Raw genomic sequence first — 16542 nt, 5'->3', positions numbered from 1 at the left:
CATATCATCCAACTAGTCCCACAGTGCCACACAGGTAACCGGCGGAGGTAGCCCCAAACTCCCAGGCCCCACCCCTTCCCCCCCTCAGACTGTAAGCTCGCTGTGGACGGGGAACGTGTCTGTTACATCAGTGCGGCCTAGCGGATAGAACTCGGGCCTGGGGCTCAAAGGACGCGGGTTCTTATCCCAGCTTCGCCACTTGTCTGCTGTGGGACCTTGGGCCAGGCACTTCACTTCTCCGGCCCTCATCTGCAAAATGTTGCTATTTGTTAAGCGCTTACTATGTGCAGAGCACTGTTCTAAGCGCTAGGGTAGACACAGGGGAATCAGGTTGTCCCCCGTGGGGCTCAGAGTCTTCATCCCCATTTTACAGATGAGGGAACTGAGGCACCGAGGGGTGAAGTGACTCGCCCACAGTCACACAGCTGACAAGTGGCAGAGCCGGGATTTGAACTCATGACCTCTGACTCCAAAGCCCGTGCTCTTTCCACTGAGCCACGCTGCTTCTCTAAAATGGGAATTAAGACCGAGAGCCCGTGTGGGACGGGGACCGTGGCCGACGCGATTAGCCTGGATCTACCCAGTGCTTAGTACAATGCCTGGCACACAGTAAGCACTTCAATACCATAGTTACTATTAATGTATTCTCCAAGCACTTAGTGCGATGCTCTGCCTAAAGTAAGCGCTCAATAAATACGATTTACTGACTGAGACCGGGACCCCTCCCCCGGCGACCCCCCATCCTCCCGGAAACCAGGACCACTCAGCGGTGGAAAATTCTGAGCTTCCGCCGTCACCCGAGAGGGAGCGAACCCCCAGACCCAAAGAGGGCAACTCGTGGTCCCGGGGTAGGTGATCCCGCCCCTTTGGCTCATCCTGCCTCCCTGGGCCCGGCTCTAGCGCTTAGTACAGTGCCCGGCCCATAGTAAGTGCTTAACCAATACCATCACTGGGAGTCCGGAGGGGAGATGTGGCACCCCCGGCCCTGGAGGCGGGGTGGGGGGGGGCGCGTGGAGGTGGGGCAGGCGGGCGGGACTCTTCCCGCAGGTGGTACCCCGCCCTGTCATTCAGGCCTTCGGGGCTGGGCCTGGTTCCTGGCTCCGGTTCCGGCACAGGCCTGGGCAAGAGAACCGGGATAACGAGGTCCCAGGGCCGGGGGGGGGAGCGGGGAGCGGCGACCATCTGGGGTGCGGGCGGGGGGCGGCTCTCGACCCGCCTGCCGCGAAGACCTCCCGGGACGGGCGGCCAGGCCGGGGGGCCACCTCCCGGCCGCCCCTCCTCTTTCATTCATTCAATAGTATTTATTGAGCGCTTACTATGTGCAGAGCACTGTACTAAGCGCTTGGAATGAACAAGTCGGCCACAGATAGAGACCGTCCCTGCCGTTTGACGGGCTTACAGTCTTCTTCCGGGCCCATCGGCTCCTCCCGCGGCCCAGTTTAATTCCCGCTCCGACCGGCCGGGCGGGAATAGGCTGTGCTCCATTTATCTCCTCCCAGGTTTCCACAAGATGGAGGAGCCAGGGAGGAGGCGTCTGTTTAGCGCTGCACTATGTGCGAGGCGCCGGGACGGGGGAGAACGAGACAACCGGGCTCCCCAGCCCAAGGAGGCGGCGTTCTTCGTTCCCGCCTAATGGAGGAGGAGGCAGACGCAGAGAGGGGGAAGTGACTTGACCGAGGCCACGCGGCGGGCAAGAGCCAGCGGGAGGAGGGGGCCGGGATTAGAACCCGGGTCTCCTGACGTTTCCGAGTCCGACCCCCGGGGCCGGGAGGCCGAGGTGGGTCGGGGTGGCCGGGGGTGCTCTGACTAGGGTCGCTGAGCCCCCCTGCCCCCCGCAGGGGGAAGGGCGGAGCTCTGCCAGCCGTACCCAGGTGGGAGGACAGCGCTGCGGAATCGAATTCTCTCCACGGCGCCGGGCCTCAATCTGCTCGCCCGCGAGGCAGGCTAGCCCACACAGCGTGCGGCTTTCTCTGGTTTTTGTTGGCTTTCTTTTTTTCTCAACCGATTTTACAAGTATCTGCAGGAAGCCATGTGAAGTTACAATCTGCAAGGAGGTGGGGTGACAAGCCCGGCTTTGGCCTCCCGACGTTTAACCCCCGCCGCGTCGCGGGAGCCGAGACCGGCTCTCACTGACTCACGCGTTCGGTCCTGTTTACGCAGCGCTTACTGTGTGCAGAGCGCTGGACTAAGCGCTTGGGAGAGGACGACATGACAATAAACAGACGCGTTCCCTGCCCGCAATGAGCTTACAGTCTGGGGGGGGGGGACGGACAGTCGTTAATATAATTATATTTATAATCGGTGCCGTTTGAGAGCTACGGGCAGAGCACTGTGCTAAGCGCTTAGGGGAGGACAAGACAGCACAGGTAGCAAGACGCGTTCCCACAGCGCGGCACGGCGTGGCGCCTAGAGGCCGGGCCCGGGCCTCAGAAGGTCGTGGGTTCTCATCCCGGCTCTGCCACTTGTCTGCTGCGAGACCTCGGACGAGTCACCTCACTTCCCTGGGCCTCAGTGACCTCATCCGGAAAATGGGGATCGAGACCGGGAGCCCCACGGGGGACAGAAACCCGATTCACTTACATCTGTCCTAGTGCTCAGAACAGCGCTTGCCGCACAGCAAGCGCTTAACAGGCACCGGAGCTGTTATTACTATCCTCTGGGCCTCGGTTCCCTCATCCGTAAAATGGGGTTGAAGACGGTGAGCCCCGTGTGGGACAGGGACCGTGTCCAACCTGATGAGCCTGGATCTACCCCAGGGCTTAGTCCAGTGCCAGGCGCATAGCGAGCGCCTGACAAATGCCATTAATGGCAGATAAACCAAGAATGAGGGGAGCGGGGCGGCTCTCTGCGAAAGGGAGGGGTCGGGTCCGAGGAACGACGGGGGTCGGTCGGAAGAACGGAAGGGGGTGCCGTGCCACACCCCACCGGACCAAATCGGTCGCTTGGCAGTCGCCCGAGACCTCCCAGGGTCCGGCCGGGCCCGCCCCGCCACCCCCCCCCCGGAAGACCTTAATCCCGCCTCCGCCCCTTGCCTGCTGTGTGACCTTGGGCGGGCCGCTTCACTTCTCAGAGCCTCGGTCCCTCATCTGTCAAATAAGGATCAAATCCCTGCTCTCTTTGGTTTATTTTTTTTTTTTAAACGGTATTTATTAAGCGCTCACTACGTGTCCGACACTCTTCTGAACCCTGGGGTGGAGCCAAGTGAATTACTGGGGCTCAGAGTTTAAGTAGGAGGGAGAACAGGAGAATCGGAGGCCCAGAGAAGGAGAGTTCATTCATTCAATCGCATTTATTGAGCGCTTACCGTGGTCAGAGCAGTGTACTAAACGCTTGGGAGAGGACAATACAACAATAAACAGACATTCCCTGCCCACAACGATCTTACAATTTAGAGGTGGCGGGGAGACAGACATCAAGTGACTTGTCCAAGGTCACACAGCAAGCGACTGGCAGAGCGAGGATAAGAACCCAGGTCCTCTGCCTCCCAGGCCCGGGCTCTTTCCACTAGGCCAGGCTGCTTCTCAGTTGTTTTTTCTCTCTCGTTTCATTTAGGGGGGACCAGGATCGTGCCCCACATCTGCGTGGATTGTAGCCGCCCCGTGTTTAAACCCCACAGTGATGATTAAAGCAGCGTGGCTTAGCGGAAAGAGCCCGGGCTTGGGAGTCAGAGGACGTGGGTTCTAATCCCGGCTCCGCCGCCTGTCTGCTGTGGGACCTTGGGCAAGCCACTTCACTTCTCCGTGCCTCAGTTCCCTCATCTGTGAAATGGGGATTATTAACGATAATAACAACGTTGGTACTGGTTAAGCGCTCATTATGTCCCGGGCTCCGATCTAAGCGCTGGGGTAGATAGAGGGTAATCGGGTCCTCCCCCGTGAGGCTCACAGTCTTAATCCCCATTTTACAGTGGAGGTCACTGAGGCACCGAGAAGTGAAGTGACTTGCCCAGAGTCACCCAGCTGACAGGTGGCGGAGCCGGGATTAGAACCCACGACCTCTGACTCCTAAACCCGGGCTCCGGTGCTGGGGAACCCTCCCTTTGCTCTTTTCTCCTCCGCCTCCTCAACAGCCCCACGACATTAGTGTTTGGGTGTGTTGTTTTTTTTTAAATTTGAGGGCTTTTTTAATTTTCCAATTAAGGGCTGTTGGCATAAGGGAGATCCATCATAGACACAGAGGTGCTGGGATACGAGCCCCTCGTGGGACAACCCGATTAGCTTGTATCTACCGGTGGGGCTGGACACGCCCGCCGATCCAGGTGGCTCTGCGGACACACAGACGCTACCCGCGTGTGGGGAAGGCGCACGCCTTTGGGTTGTTCCCCCGCCACACAAAGCCACTGCTGGTGTCCCAGAGTTCCTTGGCCGTGCCAAGGGAGCGGACGACCCGCTGGGGGTTCAACGGCCGGTCTCCCTCCCCCGGCTTCTGTGAGCCCCGTGGGGCGCCAGGGGGATCTGGTGGACCTCCCCCGCCGCTTGACACGTAATCGTAATAATAATGGCACTTGTTAAGTGCTCGCTATGTGCCAAGCACTGTTCTAAGCACTGGGGGGATACAAGGTCGTCAGCTGGTCCCGCATGGGGCTCCCAGTCTTAATCCCCATTTTACAGATGAGGTCACTGAGGTCCAGAGAAGTCAAAGTGACTTGTCCAAAGTCACGCAGCTGACAGAGTGGCGGAGCCGGGATTAGAACCCATGACCTCTGACTCCCCAGCCCGGGCTCTTTCCACTGAGCCGCGCTGCTTCTCACGTACCAGGCGTTCACCAGCGATCCTAATTATTACTATGAACACACGTCACCGCTACCGTCTCTCGGGTCCGAGACGGGCAAGGGACGAGGAACGCGGGTTCGCTCGTGGACCAGCCAGCGACAGACCCCGGGAGATCCGATATTTCCGGCCGAGAGGGTGACGGTTGTAGCTCTGACGTTCCCATCTGCCTTGGCAAGACACCTGCAAAATAAAACCTCACCGGGCCCGAGCGAGGTGTTTTACCAGCGACCCTCAAGAGGTACTCGCCACCCCCCACCGGCCTGTGAACACTCGCTCCCCGTCCGGGCGAACGGAAAATATATTCAGCGAGCAGACGGGCGTAGGGGGCAAAGGACATCAGGTGTGGTTCGCTCGCCTAACGGCTATTTGTTGAGCGGTCTGGGGGCGGGCTGGCTCCAGATTTCCAAATTCTATCGTATTTATCGCGCGCTTACTGGGTGCGCAGCGGTGTACTAAGTGCTTGAGAGAGTTCCACACGACAAGAGCCACGTTCCCTGCCCACGGCGAGCTTCGAGTCGAGGGGCCGGGGAACGATGATGCCGCCGAAAACATCTATTAAGGTCTCGCCGTCCATCAGCGGTATTTACTGAGCAGTGGGCAGGGCACTGGGCTGAGCGCTTGGGAGAGTCCGACGGAGAGTCGGGGAGACGAGCTCCCTGCCCATAGCGAGCTTCTGGACTAGACGTTAATCTAAATAACGGATCCTTACCTAAGCGCCCGAAGGAGGACAGATGGCTCAGGGGCAAGAGCCCGGGCTTGGGAGTCAGGGGGTGTGGGTTCTAATCCTGACCCTGCCCGTGTCATCCACGACGGGCTCACAGCCTAAAGGGTAGTGCCTGGTCTGGCAACCTGGGCCGAACGCTGTGTTAAGCGCTGGGTAGAAACAAGATGATCAAGATGAGACCAAGTCCTTGCCCCATCCGGGACGCCCAGTCTAAGGAGAGCTAGAAGCAGTGTGGCCTGGTGGGTAGAGCCCGGGCCCGGGAGTCAGAAGGGCCCGGGTTCAGTGCTGCGTGACCTTGGGCAAGTCACATCACTTCTCTGGGCCTCAGTTACCTCATCTGCGAAATGGGGATTAAGACCGTAAGCCCTGTGCGGGACAGGGACTGTGTTCAACCTGATTATCTTGCATCTACCCCAGGGTTCAGTACAGTGCTTAACAAATAGCACAATTACGTTCCCCTCTGCACTGCTCTCCCTCCTTCCATCGAAGCAACCCGACTGGCCAATTGATGGGCTTTACTAAGTGCCTCCTCGGTGCAGAGCACTCTACTGAGCGCCTGGGAGAAAACACTAGAGTCTGTAGACCTCCCCCGAGGCCCTTACAGTCTACTGTGTGCAGAGCGCTGTACCGAGCCAAAAACAGAGTCTATCCCTGCGCCCAAGGAGCTTACAATCTACTGTGCGGAGCACTGAACTAGACGCCTGGGGCAGTTCAATAGAGTGGGCAGGCACCGGCCCACGGGAACCAGCCCCCCAGGGTCAGACCCCTATTAACGGCCCCGCTCCCCCGCGCCGGGACCTTTGACCTCACAAAACAGTGGCCAAGTCTCTTCCCCCCGCAGGAGGCCCCCGCCTCTTGAGACAGCATCGAATCCAATTAGGAGATTTATTAATCTCCCCGGACAAGCAATCCGGAGCCCCACAAAGCTCTCAATCCCAGCTGCGGGAGGGAGGGGAATGGCGGGAGGTGGAGGAAGCCTCTTAGCCCGAGAAATCTTGGCGGTCCAAACCACCCCTTCCCATGATCGTCCGCGCTCTCACTCACCTGCCCCCGCCCGGGTCTCGCCAGTGACTCGCCAGACACCACAAATCACCGAATATTTCCCGTCCAGTAGACGGTCACTTCTGTCTACAGCCACTTTAGCCTCCGGTCCCTGCCCCACGCGGGCGTCTAAGCGGGTTGGAGACCGGGGAGCGAATCCCCAGGCCGCCGATGAAGAAACCAAGGCCCAGGGAACAATACTAATGTCGGCATTCGTTAAGCTCTCACTATGCGCCGAGCACTGTTCTAAGCGCTGGGGGAGACACGGGAATCAGGTGGTCCCACTTGGGGCTCACGGTCTTAATCCCCATTTTACAGATGCGGCAACTGAGGCACCGAGAAGTGAAGGGACTTGCCCAAAGTCACACAGCTGACAAGTGGCCGAGGCGGGATTCGAACCCATGACCTCTGACTCCAAAGCCCGTGCTCTTTCCACTGAGCCGCGCTGCTTCTCGAGAAGTCACGCGACTCGCCCGGGGTCACCCAGCAGGCAAGTGGCGGAGCCGAGATTAGGAACCAGGCCCTTGGACTCCCAGGCCCGGGCTCTTTCCACTACGCACCTTAATCAATTAATAGCATTTACTGAGCGCTCACTCCGTGCGGAGGACTGTGCTGAGCATCTGGGAGAGTCCAAAAGAGATAGGAGAGATTCCGTCTCTGTCATTTATTAAATTATTTTAATGTCTGCCTCTCCCTCTGGACTGTAAACTCCTTATGGAGTTTATAGAGAAGCAGCGTGGCTCAGGGGAAAGAGCACGGGCTTGGGAGTCAGGTCGTGGGTTCGAATCCCGGCTCTGCCACTTGTCAGCTGGGTGACTGCGGGCAAGTCACTTCACTTCTCTGGGCCTCAGTTACCTGCCTCATCTGTAAAATGGAGATGAGGACTGTGAGCCTCACGAGGGCCAACCCGATGACCCTGCATCTCCCCCAGCGCTTAGAACAGCGCTCTGCACATAGTAAGCGCTTAATACGAACATGATTATGGGCAGGGAACGAATCTACTGACCCTCTTATATTGGACCGTCCCGACTGCTTAGTACAGCGCTCTGCACATGGTAAGCCCTCAATAAATACCACTGATTGACAGGAGAAGACTGTACTGAGCCCTTGGGAGAGTCCAAGAGAGATACTAGAAGTAGAGATGCCCACACCTGTAATGTATTCATTTATATTAATGTCTGTCACCCCCTCTAGACTGTCAGCTCGTTATGGGCAAGGAACATGTCTGCTAATTCTGTCCTACTGGACTGTCCCAAGCGCTTAGTACGGTGCTCTACACACAGAAATCGTTCAATAAATAAGGGCAGACACGATCCCTGGCCTCATGGAGCTTTCCAGTCTAGTGGGGGAGGCGGACACCAAAGCAAGTTACAGGGAGGAGAAATCGTGGGAAGGCTGAAAGATTACTGTGGGCAGGGCATGTGTCTACCACCTCTCTTAATAGCGCCCTTTCCCAAGCGCTCACTACAGCACTCTGCACCCCGTGAGCGCTCAGAAAATACCAGCGATTGATTGATTGGGGAGGGAGGTGGTCGCCGGCTCCGACACTCGTCTGATGTGTGATCTTGGGCAAATCACTTGACTTCTGTGGGCCTCGGTTCCCTCATCTGTAAAATGGGGATGGAGACCGTGAGCCCCTCGTGGGACAGGGACCGCGTCCGACCCGATTTGCATGGATCCACCCCGGCGCTCGGTACAGTGCCTGGCATGTAGTAAGCGCTTACCGGACACCTCAATTATTATTACTATTATTCCTAGGTGGGTCTGGTAGATGGCAAATAGGGACTGGGGGTCTGAGGGATGGGGGCTCCGTGGCTCCCAGCCCCGGTTTGCCGCTGCGTCCCCCCGACCCCGGCTTGGCCGACCGAGGTCTCGAACTCTGCCCTCAATTCCGTCTCCTCCCGCCCCGAGTCACGGATCACTCCCCGCTCCGGAGAGCCGGGGCCCTGATCGGGGAGGTGGGGGGCTGGGGGCGGGGGATGACCAAAGGGGACCTTAAAGGGATGGACGTCCCGATGGTCAGTCCCGTCCCCCCCCCCCAAACCCCACTCCCGGGTCGGCCCGGTCATCCCGGCACGCGGATCGGAGGCCCGTTTCCTCGGAAGCCGAGAGCGGTGGAGATGAATAAAGAAAAATAAGAGCTGAAGAAAATAAACAAACGCATCAGAAAACCGAACGGGCGGCCGGCTAGCGGAGACGAGGCAGAGGCGCGGGCGGCTGCCGGCGGGGCCTCGTGGGAAGGCCGCCACCGGGCACGACCGGCTAGTGAGTTCCAGGATGGGCGGGGACCGGGCCGCGGGCGGGAGGGGTGTCAGGCGGCTGCCCTCGCTGGGGGGGAGACTGAGGCTGAACCCTACTGCCCCGGCCCCCGGGGGGGAGGGGGGAGCCCGAGGCCGGATGCGCGGACGGGCCGGGTGGAGGGTCGGGTTGGGAGTCTCCCCTTTCCGGCGGGGAGGGCCGAACGCTAGGGCGGGCGGCTTCCTCAGTCGCTCCTAATTAGGGGAGGGGGCAGAGGCCAGATATGGAGCAGTGGGGGATGGGGTGGGGGGGTCCCCCGAGGACCAAAGCCCACGTGAGATGCAGCACGGCCTAGTGAGTAGAGCCCGGGACTGGGAATCAGAGGACCCCAGTTCTCCTCCCGGCTCCACCGCTTGTCTGCTGGGGGACCTGGGCCCGGTTACTTTCCCTCTCTGGACCTCAGTGATCCCATCTGGAAGATGGGGAATAAGACCGTGAGCCCCACATGGGGCTCCACCCCATTATCTTCCATCTACCCCGGCGTTTAGGACAGGGCCTGGCACGTAAGCGCTTAACAAGTCCGCCTCGCCCTCTAGACTTTAAGCTCCCTGTGGGCAGGGAATGTGTCTATTGTGATAATGGACTCTCCCCAGCGCTTAGTACAGCGCTCTGTGCTGTACTGAACTGAATTGGGCGGGGTGGGTAGACAGTGATTAAGTGACTGGAAAATTTGGCTCCGGTTGAGAAACGGGGCTGCCCTCAAGCCCACGGCCTAACGGAGAGAGCCCGGCCCTAGGAGTCAGAAGGACCTGGGTTCTAATCCCGGCTCTACCACTTGTCTGCTGTGTGACCTTGGGCAAGTCACTTCACTTCTCCGGGCCTCAGTTTCCTCCTCTGGAAAATGGGGGTTGCGACTCGGAGCCCTGTGTGGGACAGGGACTGCGTCCAACTCCATTGTCTTGTATCTACCCCAGTGCTTAGTACAGTGCCTGGCACACAGTAAGTGCTTAAGAATTCCCGCAATTATCATCATCGCTATTATTATCGTCGTAACACCCCGCTTTCTCCAAGATCCCCGGCCCCCAACCGTACCCGGGCAAACGTTGGCCGATCACAGACACGACGATAACGAGCTCCCGGTGCCCGACGCGGGGCCCCAGGACGGGGGGGGGGGGGGGGGGGGGGGGGGGGGGGGGGGGGGGTTACGAGATAATTAGATCCACAGGGTCTCTGGCCCACCCGGGGCACCCGACCTTAATAATCAGCAGCGATGATGATAATAACCATCCCGAGAGTGGCGTTCGTTAAAGCGCTCGCTGTGTGCCGAGCGCCGTACTAAGCGCTCGGCACGGTGCTCGGCACACAGTAGGCGCTCGATAAATACGACTGAACGAATGGTGGAGGTCATCGAGCCGGGCTCACCGTTTAGGGCGAAGACGAGGAAACTGAGGCTCAGAGAGGGGAAGTGATGAGCCCGAGGGCGGAGGTGGGGTTAGGGACCCCGGTCCTGGGACAGACGTCCCCCGGGGAGGATTTCCCGCGGAGGAGCTGGTGGGAAGCCCCAAGACGGTACCGTCCCCCTGCCCCTCTGCCCAGGTAACGATGGGGGAGGTCGAGTGAGGCCGGCGGCGAACCTCCGGCCGAAGGAAGGGTTCAGCTGCAAGGAGCACTGGGGGTCTCCCAGGCCACACCCCGAAAACCTGAGCCACAGGGGGTGGGACCTTCCGATAGAGGTCGAGCGGAGGAGGCGCGAGGTGGCCCACTTCCGGAATGGGCTTCTGGGGGACCCAGCCCCAAAGCCACACCTGGGTGGGGAGGGGGCAGCCGGGGCTTGGCCCTCTCTAGCCACGGACCCCACCCCACGCACCGGACTTCTGGGAGACCCCCCCACCCCGGGCCCAAAGCCAGACACGGGTGGGGAGGGGGCTCAGCTCTCCCTGGCCACAGACCCCTCCCCCGGCCCAAGGGTCTTCTGAAGCCAAACCCGGTCGGGGAGGGAAGGGGGGCCGGGGGCTCGGCTCCCTCCAGCCACGGACCTCCCCACCCCAACCCCCGGGCTAACAGGTCTGTCCTGGGGTAGCCCCGGTCGGCAGCTTGGCCATCCCGGGCTGGTGGTGTTTTGGGGGGGCCGCCGTCGGGTTGTGTGGGGGGAGCGTCCCAGAAGCTCGCTGGGGGCAGAGAACCCGTCCACCCTATCTGCGGGATTGTCCTCTCGACCACTCAGACCTGTACACCCCGAGTACTCCATAAATGCCATCGATGGATACATTTTGGGGCTGCCATCGCGAACCCCTTCGCCCGAAGCCCGGCACGCAAGCCTGGCCCTGACAGAGAAGACAACCCGGACCCTTGGTATCCGCCACCCAGCCCCCCACCGCTCGTCTCCAGATCTGTCATTTCTTTATGTCTATCAACGTCGGTCTCCCCCTCCGGACCCGAAGCTCCTTGCGGGCGGGGAGCTCGTCTACCAACTCTGCTCGATCGTCCTCCCCGAGCACTTAGTTCAGGGCTCGGCACCCAGTAATCAATCAGTCGTATTTATTGAGCGCTCACTGTGTGCCGAGCCCTGGCCTAAGCGCTCAATGAATACCACTGATGGATTCATTTCGGGTCACCACCTCAAAGCGCTTCAGCTGAAGCCCAGCAACTGGGTCTCCTAAACCTGGGCGCTTGATTTTTTAAGGGCAGGGAACGGGACTGTTATCTGTGCCAAGCGCTTAGTACACTGCTCTGGCTGTAGTAAGAGCTCAATAAACACCATCGATCGATTGACATTCACCCTCCCTCAGCCCCGCGGCACTTATGTCCTTCTCTGTAATTTATTTCCATATATCAGTATCCGCCTTCTCTCTAGACTGTCGGCTCGTGGGCGGGGAATTTGTCTGTTAGATTGTCCTCTCCCCAGTGCTCAGTACAGAGCTCTTCACGCGGGAAGCGCTCAATAAATAGAATCGATAGATTGACATTCGCCCCACTCAGCTCCGCAGCACTTACGTCCTTCTCTGTAACTTATCTCCGGATATCAGCATCTGTCTTCTCTACACCGACGGCCCGTTGCGGGCAGGGAATGTACCTGTTAGACTGTCCTCTCCCCAGTGCTCAGTACAGTGTTCTTCACGTGGGGAGCGCTCGATAAACGCCCCCCCCCGTGACTGGCTGATAGCCTGAGCCGATCGGAGCTCAGCCGGGGGGCTTGGCTTTTCGAGAACAGGCAGCCAATCTGGAAAATCGAGTGGCTTCTTCTGTTCCTCAAGGCAACACCCTGGGAACAGCCGGGCTCCGGTGCCTCATGGGGGAGACGCCGGAGGCAGGAGGAAGTAAAACACTAGCCCTTTGTGCGTACGTGTGTGTACATACGTGTGTGTGTATTGGTGGGGCGGGGCGGAAAGTGGTTTTGAACCATGACTGTCCTACGTATGACTCCGCCTACCCGTCCGGCCGCTTGGATTCTCTCTCATCGGTCCTGTTCGACTGGGGGCGTCTTGAGGGCAAGGGATCGGGTCTGCCCCGGCCCCCGAGCGCCGTCGAGAGGCCGCGATCCCTGCCCTCGGGGAGCTGACCGCCTCCTGGGTGCAGGGCACTGTGCTGAGCGCTCGGGAGAGTCCGCCACAGTCGGTTGGCGCCTTCCCCGCCCTCGAGGAGCTTGAGGCCTACCGTGTGCAGAGCGCCGTATTGAACGCTCGGGAGATGCCCTTAGAAACCGTAGACACGCTCCCCGCCCTCCAAGAGCTTACAGTCTGCTGTGTGAAGAGCACTGTACTAAGCACTGGGGAAGAGTACAGTTCAGTTATTATTACCACGGGACTCGTTGAGGGCTTACTAAGCGTCAAGCAGGGTTGTAAGGGCTGGGGCGGATACCAGTTTTTCAGGTCGGACACGGTCCTCGCCCCGTATGACTCTCCCAGTCTGAGTAGGAACCCTGATCCCTGCTCTCAAGGAGCTTACAATCCACCACGTGCAGAGCACTGTACTGAGCGCTCGGCGAGCACCACAGAGCAGGTAGACGCGGCCCCCGCCTTGAGTGAGCCGACCCTCAGGGCCCCTGCCTCCATCTCGCCGGAGGGCTCCAAGTCAAACCCGGAACCCAGCCACTAGACACCCCGGACCTCCCCGCCCTTAAATCTCGCTCCATTCCTCTCGGACCCCCTGCCCATTCCACTGATGGCATCGTTAAGTCTGCGGGCCTCGGGAGGAGGGGGGTGGCGGCTGGAGGGAAGGAAGGGCCCGTAACCGATTCTGGGTCACCTTGATGGAGCGCAAGAGAGAGCCCCGTCAATTAAAAAAAAAAACCAACATCAGGGGAAAATCCCATTTTAGGCCAACACACACACACAAAAACACACTTCCCCACGGTGAGTCAAAGCGGCGATGAAGACAGCATCAAGTTCCCCATCGGCTCGTTTCCTCCTCCACCTGGAAGGCGAAGCCTCGGGGGGGGGGGAGGGGGCCCCCGAGCTGCACCCACTAATTGTTTGGAGATTTCACCGGGCGACACGTGGGCCCGCTCTATTTATATCCGCCACCGTGGCGGACTTACATAACGCCGGAGCCGCGACCTTCGCCGGCAACGGGACGCCTGTGAACGTGGCCGGCTGAGGCGAGAGAGCGGGCGGCTGGGGCACCGGTGCGGTTGCCCGAGACCGAACCTGGGTTGGCGCGGGGACCGTCCGGCCCCGCCCTCTCCTCTCCCACTAGAAGGCCCTGGGATTTTCATTCCTTACATCATCCCCCACGTCCCCCGGGGTCCGTGGGGACATCCCGGAGCACCCCAAAACACCCGTGACGCCCTCTTGCCCCCATCGACACTTTCCAACAGGGTCCGCCGCCTTCTCTTGCCCGGGTTGCCGCTCGGAGGGCCCCGGACGTGAGGGATGCCATATCGGATCGTCGGGCCAGCGGTCCGCCCGGCCCGGGAGGCTCCCTCCGCCACCAGGACCGGAGGAGCGGATGGTCAGACTGAGGGTCCACCGACCAAGCGTGGCACCCGTGGATTCCCCCGGACCCGTCATCACGTACCCCAGAATCCTTAGGGGGCCTCTGCCCAGCGCGCTTGGCCTGACGAGTTGCACCGTGGCGGGGGGCTGGGGTTTAAGGGGGGTCTGGCAGACGCTCACCCACGGGCTTCCCACCCGGCGCCGACCCCCCGGCTCCGCGGCCGCCGAGCCTGGGGAAGGGGGACGGGAGAGGGTCGCGGCCGCGCGCTGGCCTTACCGAGTTCCTTCGAGCCCTGGCTCTCGCTGGCCAGCTCCCCCATCTTGACCAAGGCGTCGAAGTAGCCCTTGGCGGCGAACGTGACGCCTGAGGGGAGAGGAGAGAGGAGTCGGCGACGGGCCCGGCCCGACGGCTGGTGGTCAAACCCTTGAGGGCACCCCCAGCTCGTGCGGGGGCGACCGAGGTCGGAGACGTGACGATCAGGCGGGGGACTCGGAGGAACGGAGGGGGTCTGGACGTCTACTATGGAGGGTGGCCCTCGTCTACCGGAAACAGGAACGTGATTCCCAGGGGGAGATTTCTCCCCCGCCGGCCACGTGGGCGAGTTGATCTCTGGGGGACAACCACCAGGCTCTGGGGAAGGGGGTTGTTTTTTTCCTTCCATGGCACCTGTTAAGCGCTTACTGTGTGCCCAGCACCGTCCTAAGCGCCGGGGTGGGTACAAGCGAATGGGGCTGGACGCAGTCCCCGTCCCACAGGGGGCTCACGGTCTTAATGGAGAGGAGGTCACTGAGGCCCCGGAGAAGCGACTCGCCCAAGGACACCCGGAAGAAAAGCAGTAAAGGCGGGATGAGGATCCAGGTCTTTCCGACTCCCAGGCCCGGGATCTATCCATCAGGTCCCGCTCCTCCTCGGCTCCGCGGGCCCCGACGGTCCCGACCGGGCAGAGGGTCAACCGCCGGGGCCTTTCCCAGGACGGGCAGAGGGGAGAGGACAGGGTGACACCCTTCAAGAACGAGGGGACACGCGGCCTGCTTTTAACAGCCCCGCTCGGCTCCTCAGAATCGGGGCCCTTTATCGGGGCTTATTTATGCCGTTCTCAATTAAGCCGTCACAGTTTGTTCCGAGGCACGAGGCGAGGCCGACTCCTTACCCGGGGGTGGGGGGAGGCGGGAAGCGGGGGGGCCGGAGAGCGGCCGGGGCTGCCGCCGAAGCCCGAGCGAGAGGACTTAGGATAAATGGAAAGGAAGGATGACAACGGAGGCAGCGGAACGGAACACAGCAAAACTTAGCAACTGGGCTTTTCGGGAGGCTTAACGCAGCCGAAGTGGAGGAGAGGTCGGGGCTGTGGGGAAACGATTGGCTCCCGCGGTGTCGTCGGGCAGCGGCCCAAGACGGGCGGGAGGGGGAAGGGAGGAAAACACAACCGGGGGCCGGAGGCGGAGTCCGGCGGGGATGCCCGGGGCCGTCGGGGACCCCTGGGTCCGCTGGGGTGGGGAGGGGAGAGTTGACACGAGGGCTCGTGAGGAAAGGACGGGCTGTGAGCTCGCTACGGGCAGGGAAAGTGTCTTGTTTACTGCTGTGCTGTCCTCTCCCAAGCGCTTAGTCCAGTGCTCTGCCCACAGTAAGCACTAACGTAAATCAAAATCATTATTGTTATCACTATTATAGGCAGGAGCCGAGACCCAGCCCCAGACAGGCGAACAGACTAGGCAGGCGCGGAGAGCCGGACCCGGACAGGGTCCGGCGTGGCCAAGAGACCCCCGCCACAGCCATTCCGACGCTCGGGCCGGGAAGCGGGCGTCGGAAGCTGGTCCGGGCCGCGGCCGTCAGGCCCCTCGGAGCCTCGGGCAGGTGAGCGGTCCCAGAAACGGTCCTGCCTCCGCCCCTCCGGCAGACGGGCACCGCCCGTTCCCGGGAACGCCGCGGCCCGAGCCAGCAGCCACGCATCCCTCCCCACGCCCGCCGGGGGAGGGGGAGGCCGGACCGGAGCCGTCTCCATGCCAACCGAGCGGCTCCTCCAGGCTGACCGGGGGCGGCCCGGGGGAGGACGCCGGCTCCCGGCACGGTCCCCTCCTCTGTGCCCGGGGGAGTCGCTGGGCGGACACAGCTGGGACGGGGGCCGGTGTGCTCGCCCAGGCCCCCGGTGACCGCAAAGGAGGAGAGAGGGGAAGGGGACCGTGAACCTCTCCAGGGCCGAGAACGGGGTGACATTATAAACGGGGTTGAAGCAGTGTGGCTCACTGGCAAGAGCCCGGGCTTGGGAGACAGAGGACGTGAGTCCTAATCTCGGCTCCGCCACTCGTCTGCTGGGTGATCTTGGGCAAGCCTCTTCGCTTCTCTGTGCCTCAGTTACCTCATCTGGAAAATGGGGCCTAAGACCGTGAGCCTCACCTGGATCCACCGGATCACCTTGTAGCTACCAGTGCTCAGGAGAGTGCTCGGCACATAGTAAGCGCTTAATACACACCATTATTATCATCTCTCTAAAACGGCCCCCTTTCGGGTTGGGGCCGGCTAGCCGGACGCAAGCCGGCCTGCTGTGTGCAGAGAGCCGAGAAGCAGTATGGCTTAGTGGGTAGAGCCCAGGGCTGGGAGGCAGAAGGACCTAGGTTCTCGTTCCAGCTCCACCCCTTGTCCGCTGCGTGACCTTGGGCAAGTCGCTTCATTTCTCTGGGCCCCGGTTCCCTCGACTGTCAAATGGGGGATTAAGATTGAGCCCCACGAGGAACAGGGACTGAATCCAACCTGATTAGCCCGGATCCACCCTAGTGCTTAATACAGCACGTGGCACATAGAGAGCGCTTAACAGATGTCATAAAAAGAGCTGGTGAT

General features: G+C 60.7%; 1 protein-coding gene across 3 annotated transcripts in view; it reads right to left on the bottom strand.

Moving 5' to 3' along the window:
* Window positions 1-16542, bottom strand: part of BAIAP2 (BAR/IMD domain containing adaptor protein 2) — a 55807-nt gene that overhangs the window by 25551 nt on the left and 13714 nt on the right. For all 3 annotated transcript variants that reach the window (XM_029056892.2, XM_029056893.2, XM_029056894.2), the window contains exon 3: window positions 13987-14073. In XM_029056892.2, coding sequence (XP_028912725.1) covers window positions 13987-14073 — 87 coding nt within the window. The remainder of the gene's footprint in view (window positions 1-13986; window positions 14074-16542) is intronic.

This window comes from Ornithorhynchus anatinus, unplaced genomic scaffold (assembly GCF_004115215.2).
Source record: "Ornithorhynchus anatinus isolate Pmale09 unplaced genomic scaffold, mOrnAna1.pri.v4 scaffold_264_arrow_ctg1, whole genome shotgun sequence".
In the NCBI taxonomy this organism is placed as follows: Eukaryota; Metazoa; Chordata; class Mammalia; order Monotremata; family Ornithorhynchidae; genus Ornithorhynchus; species Ornithorhynchus anatinus.
The sequence above is the reverse complement of the archived record's forward strand: the minus strand, read 5'-3'. Positions and strand labels throughout refer to the sequence as shown.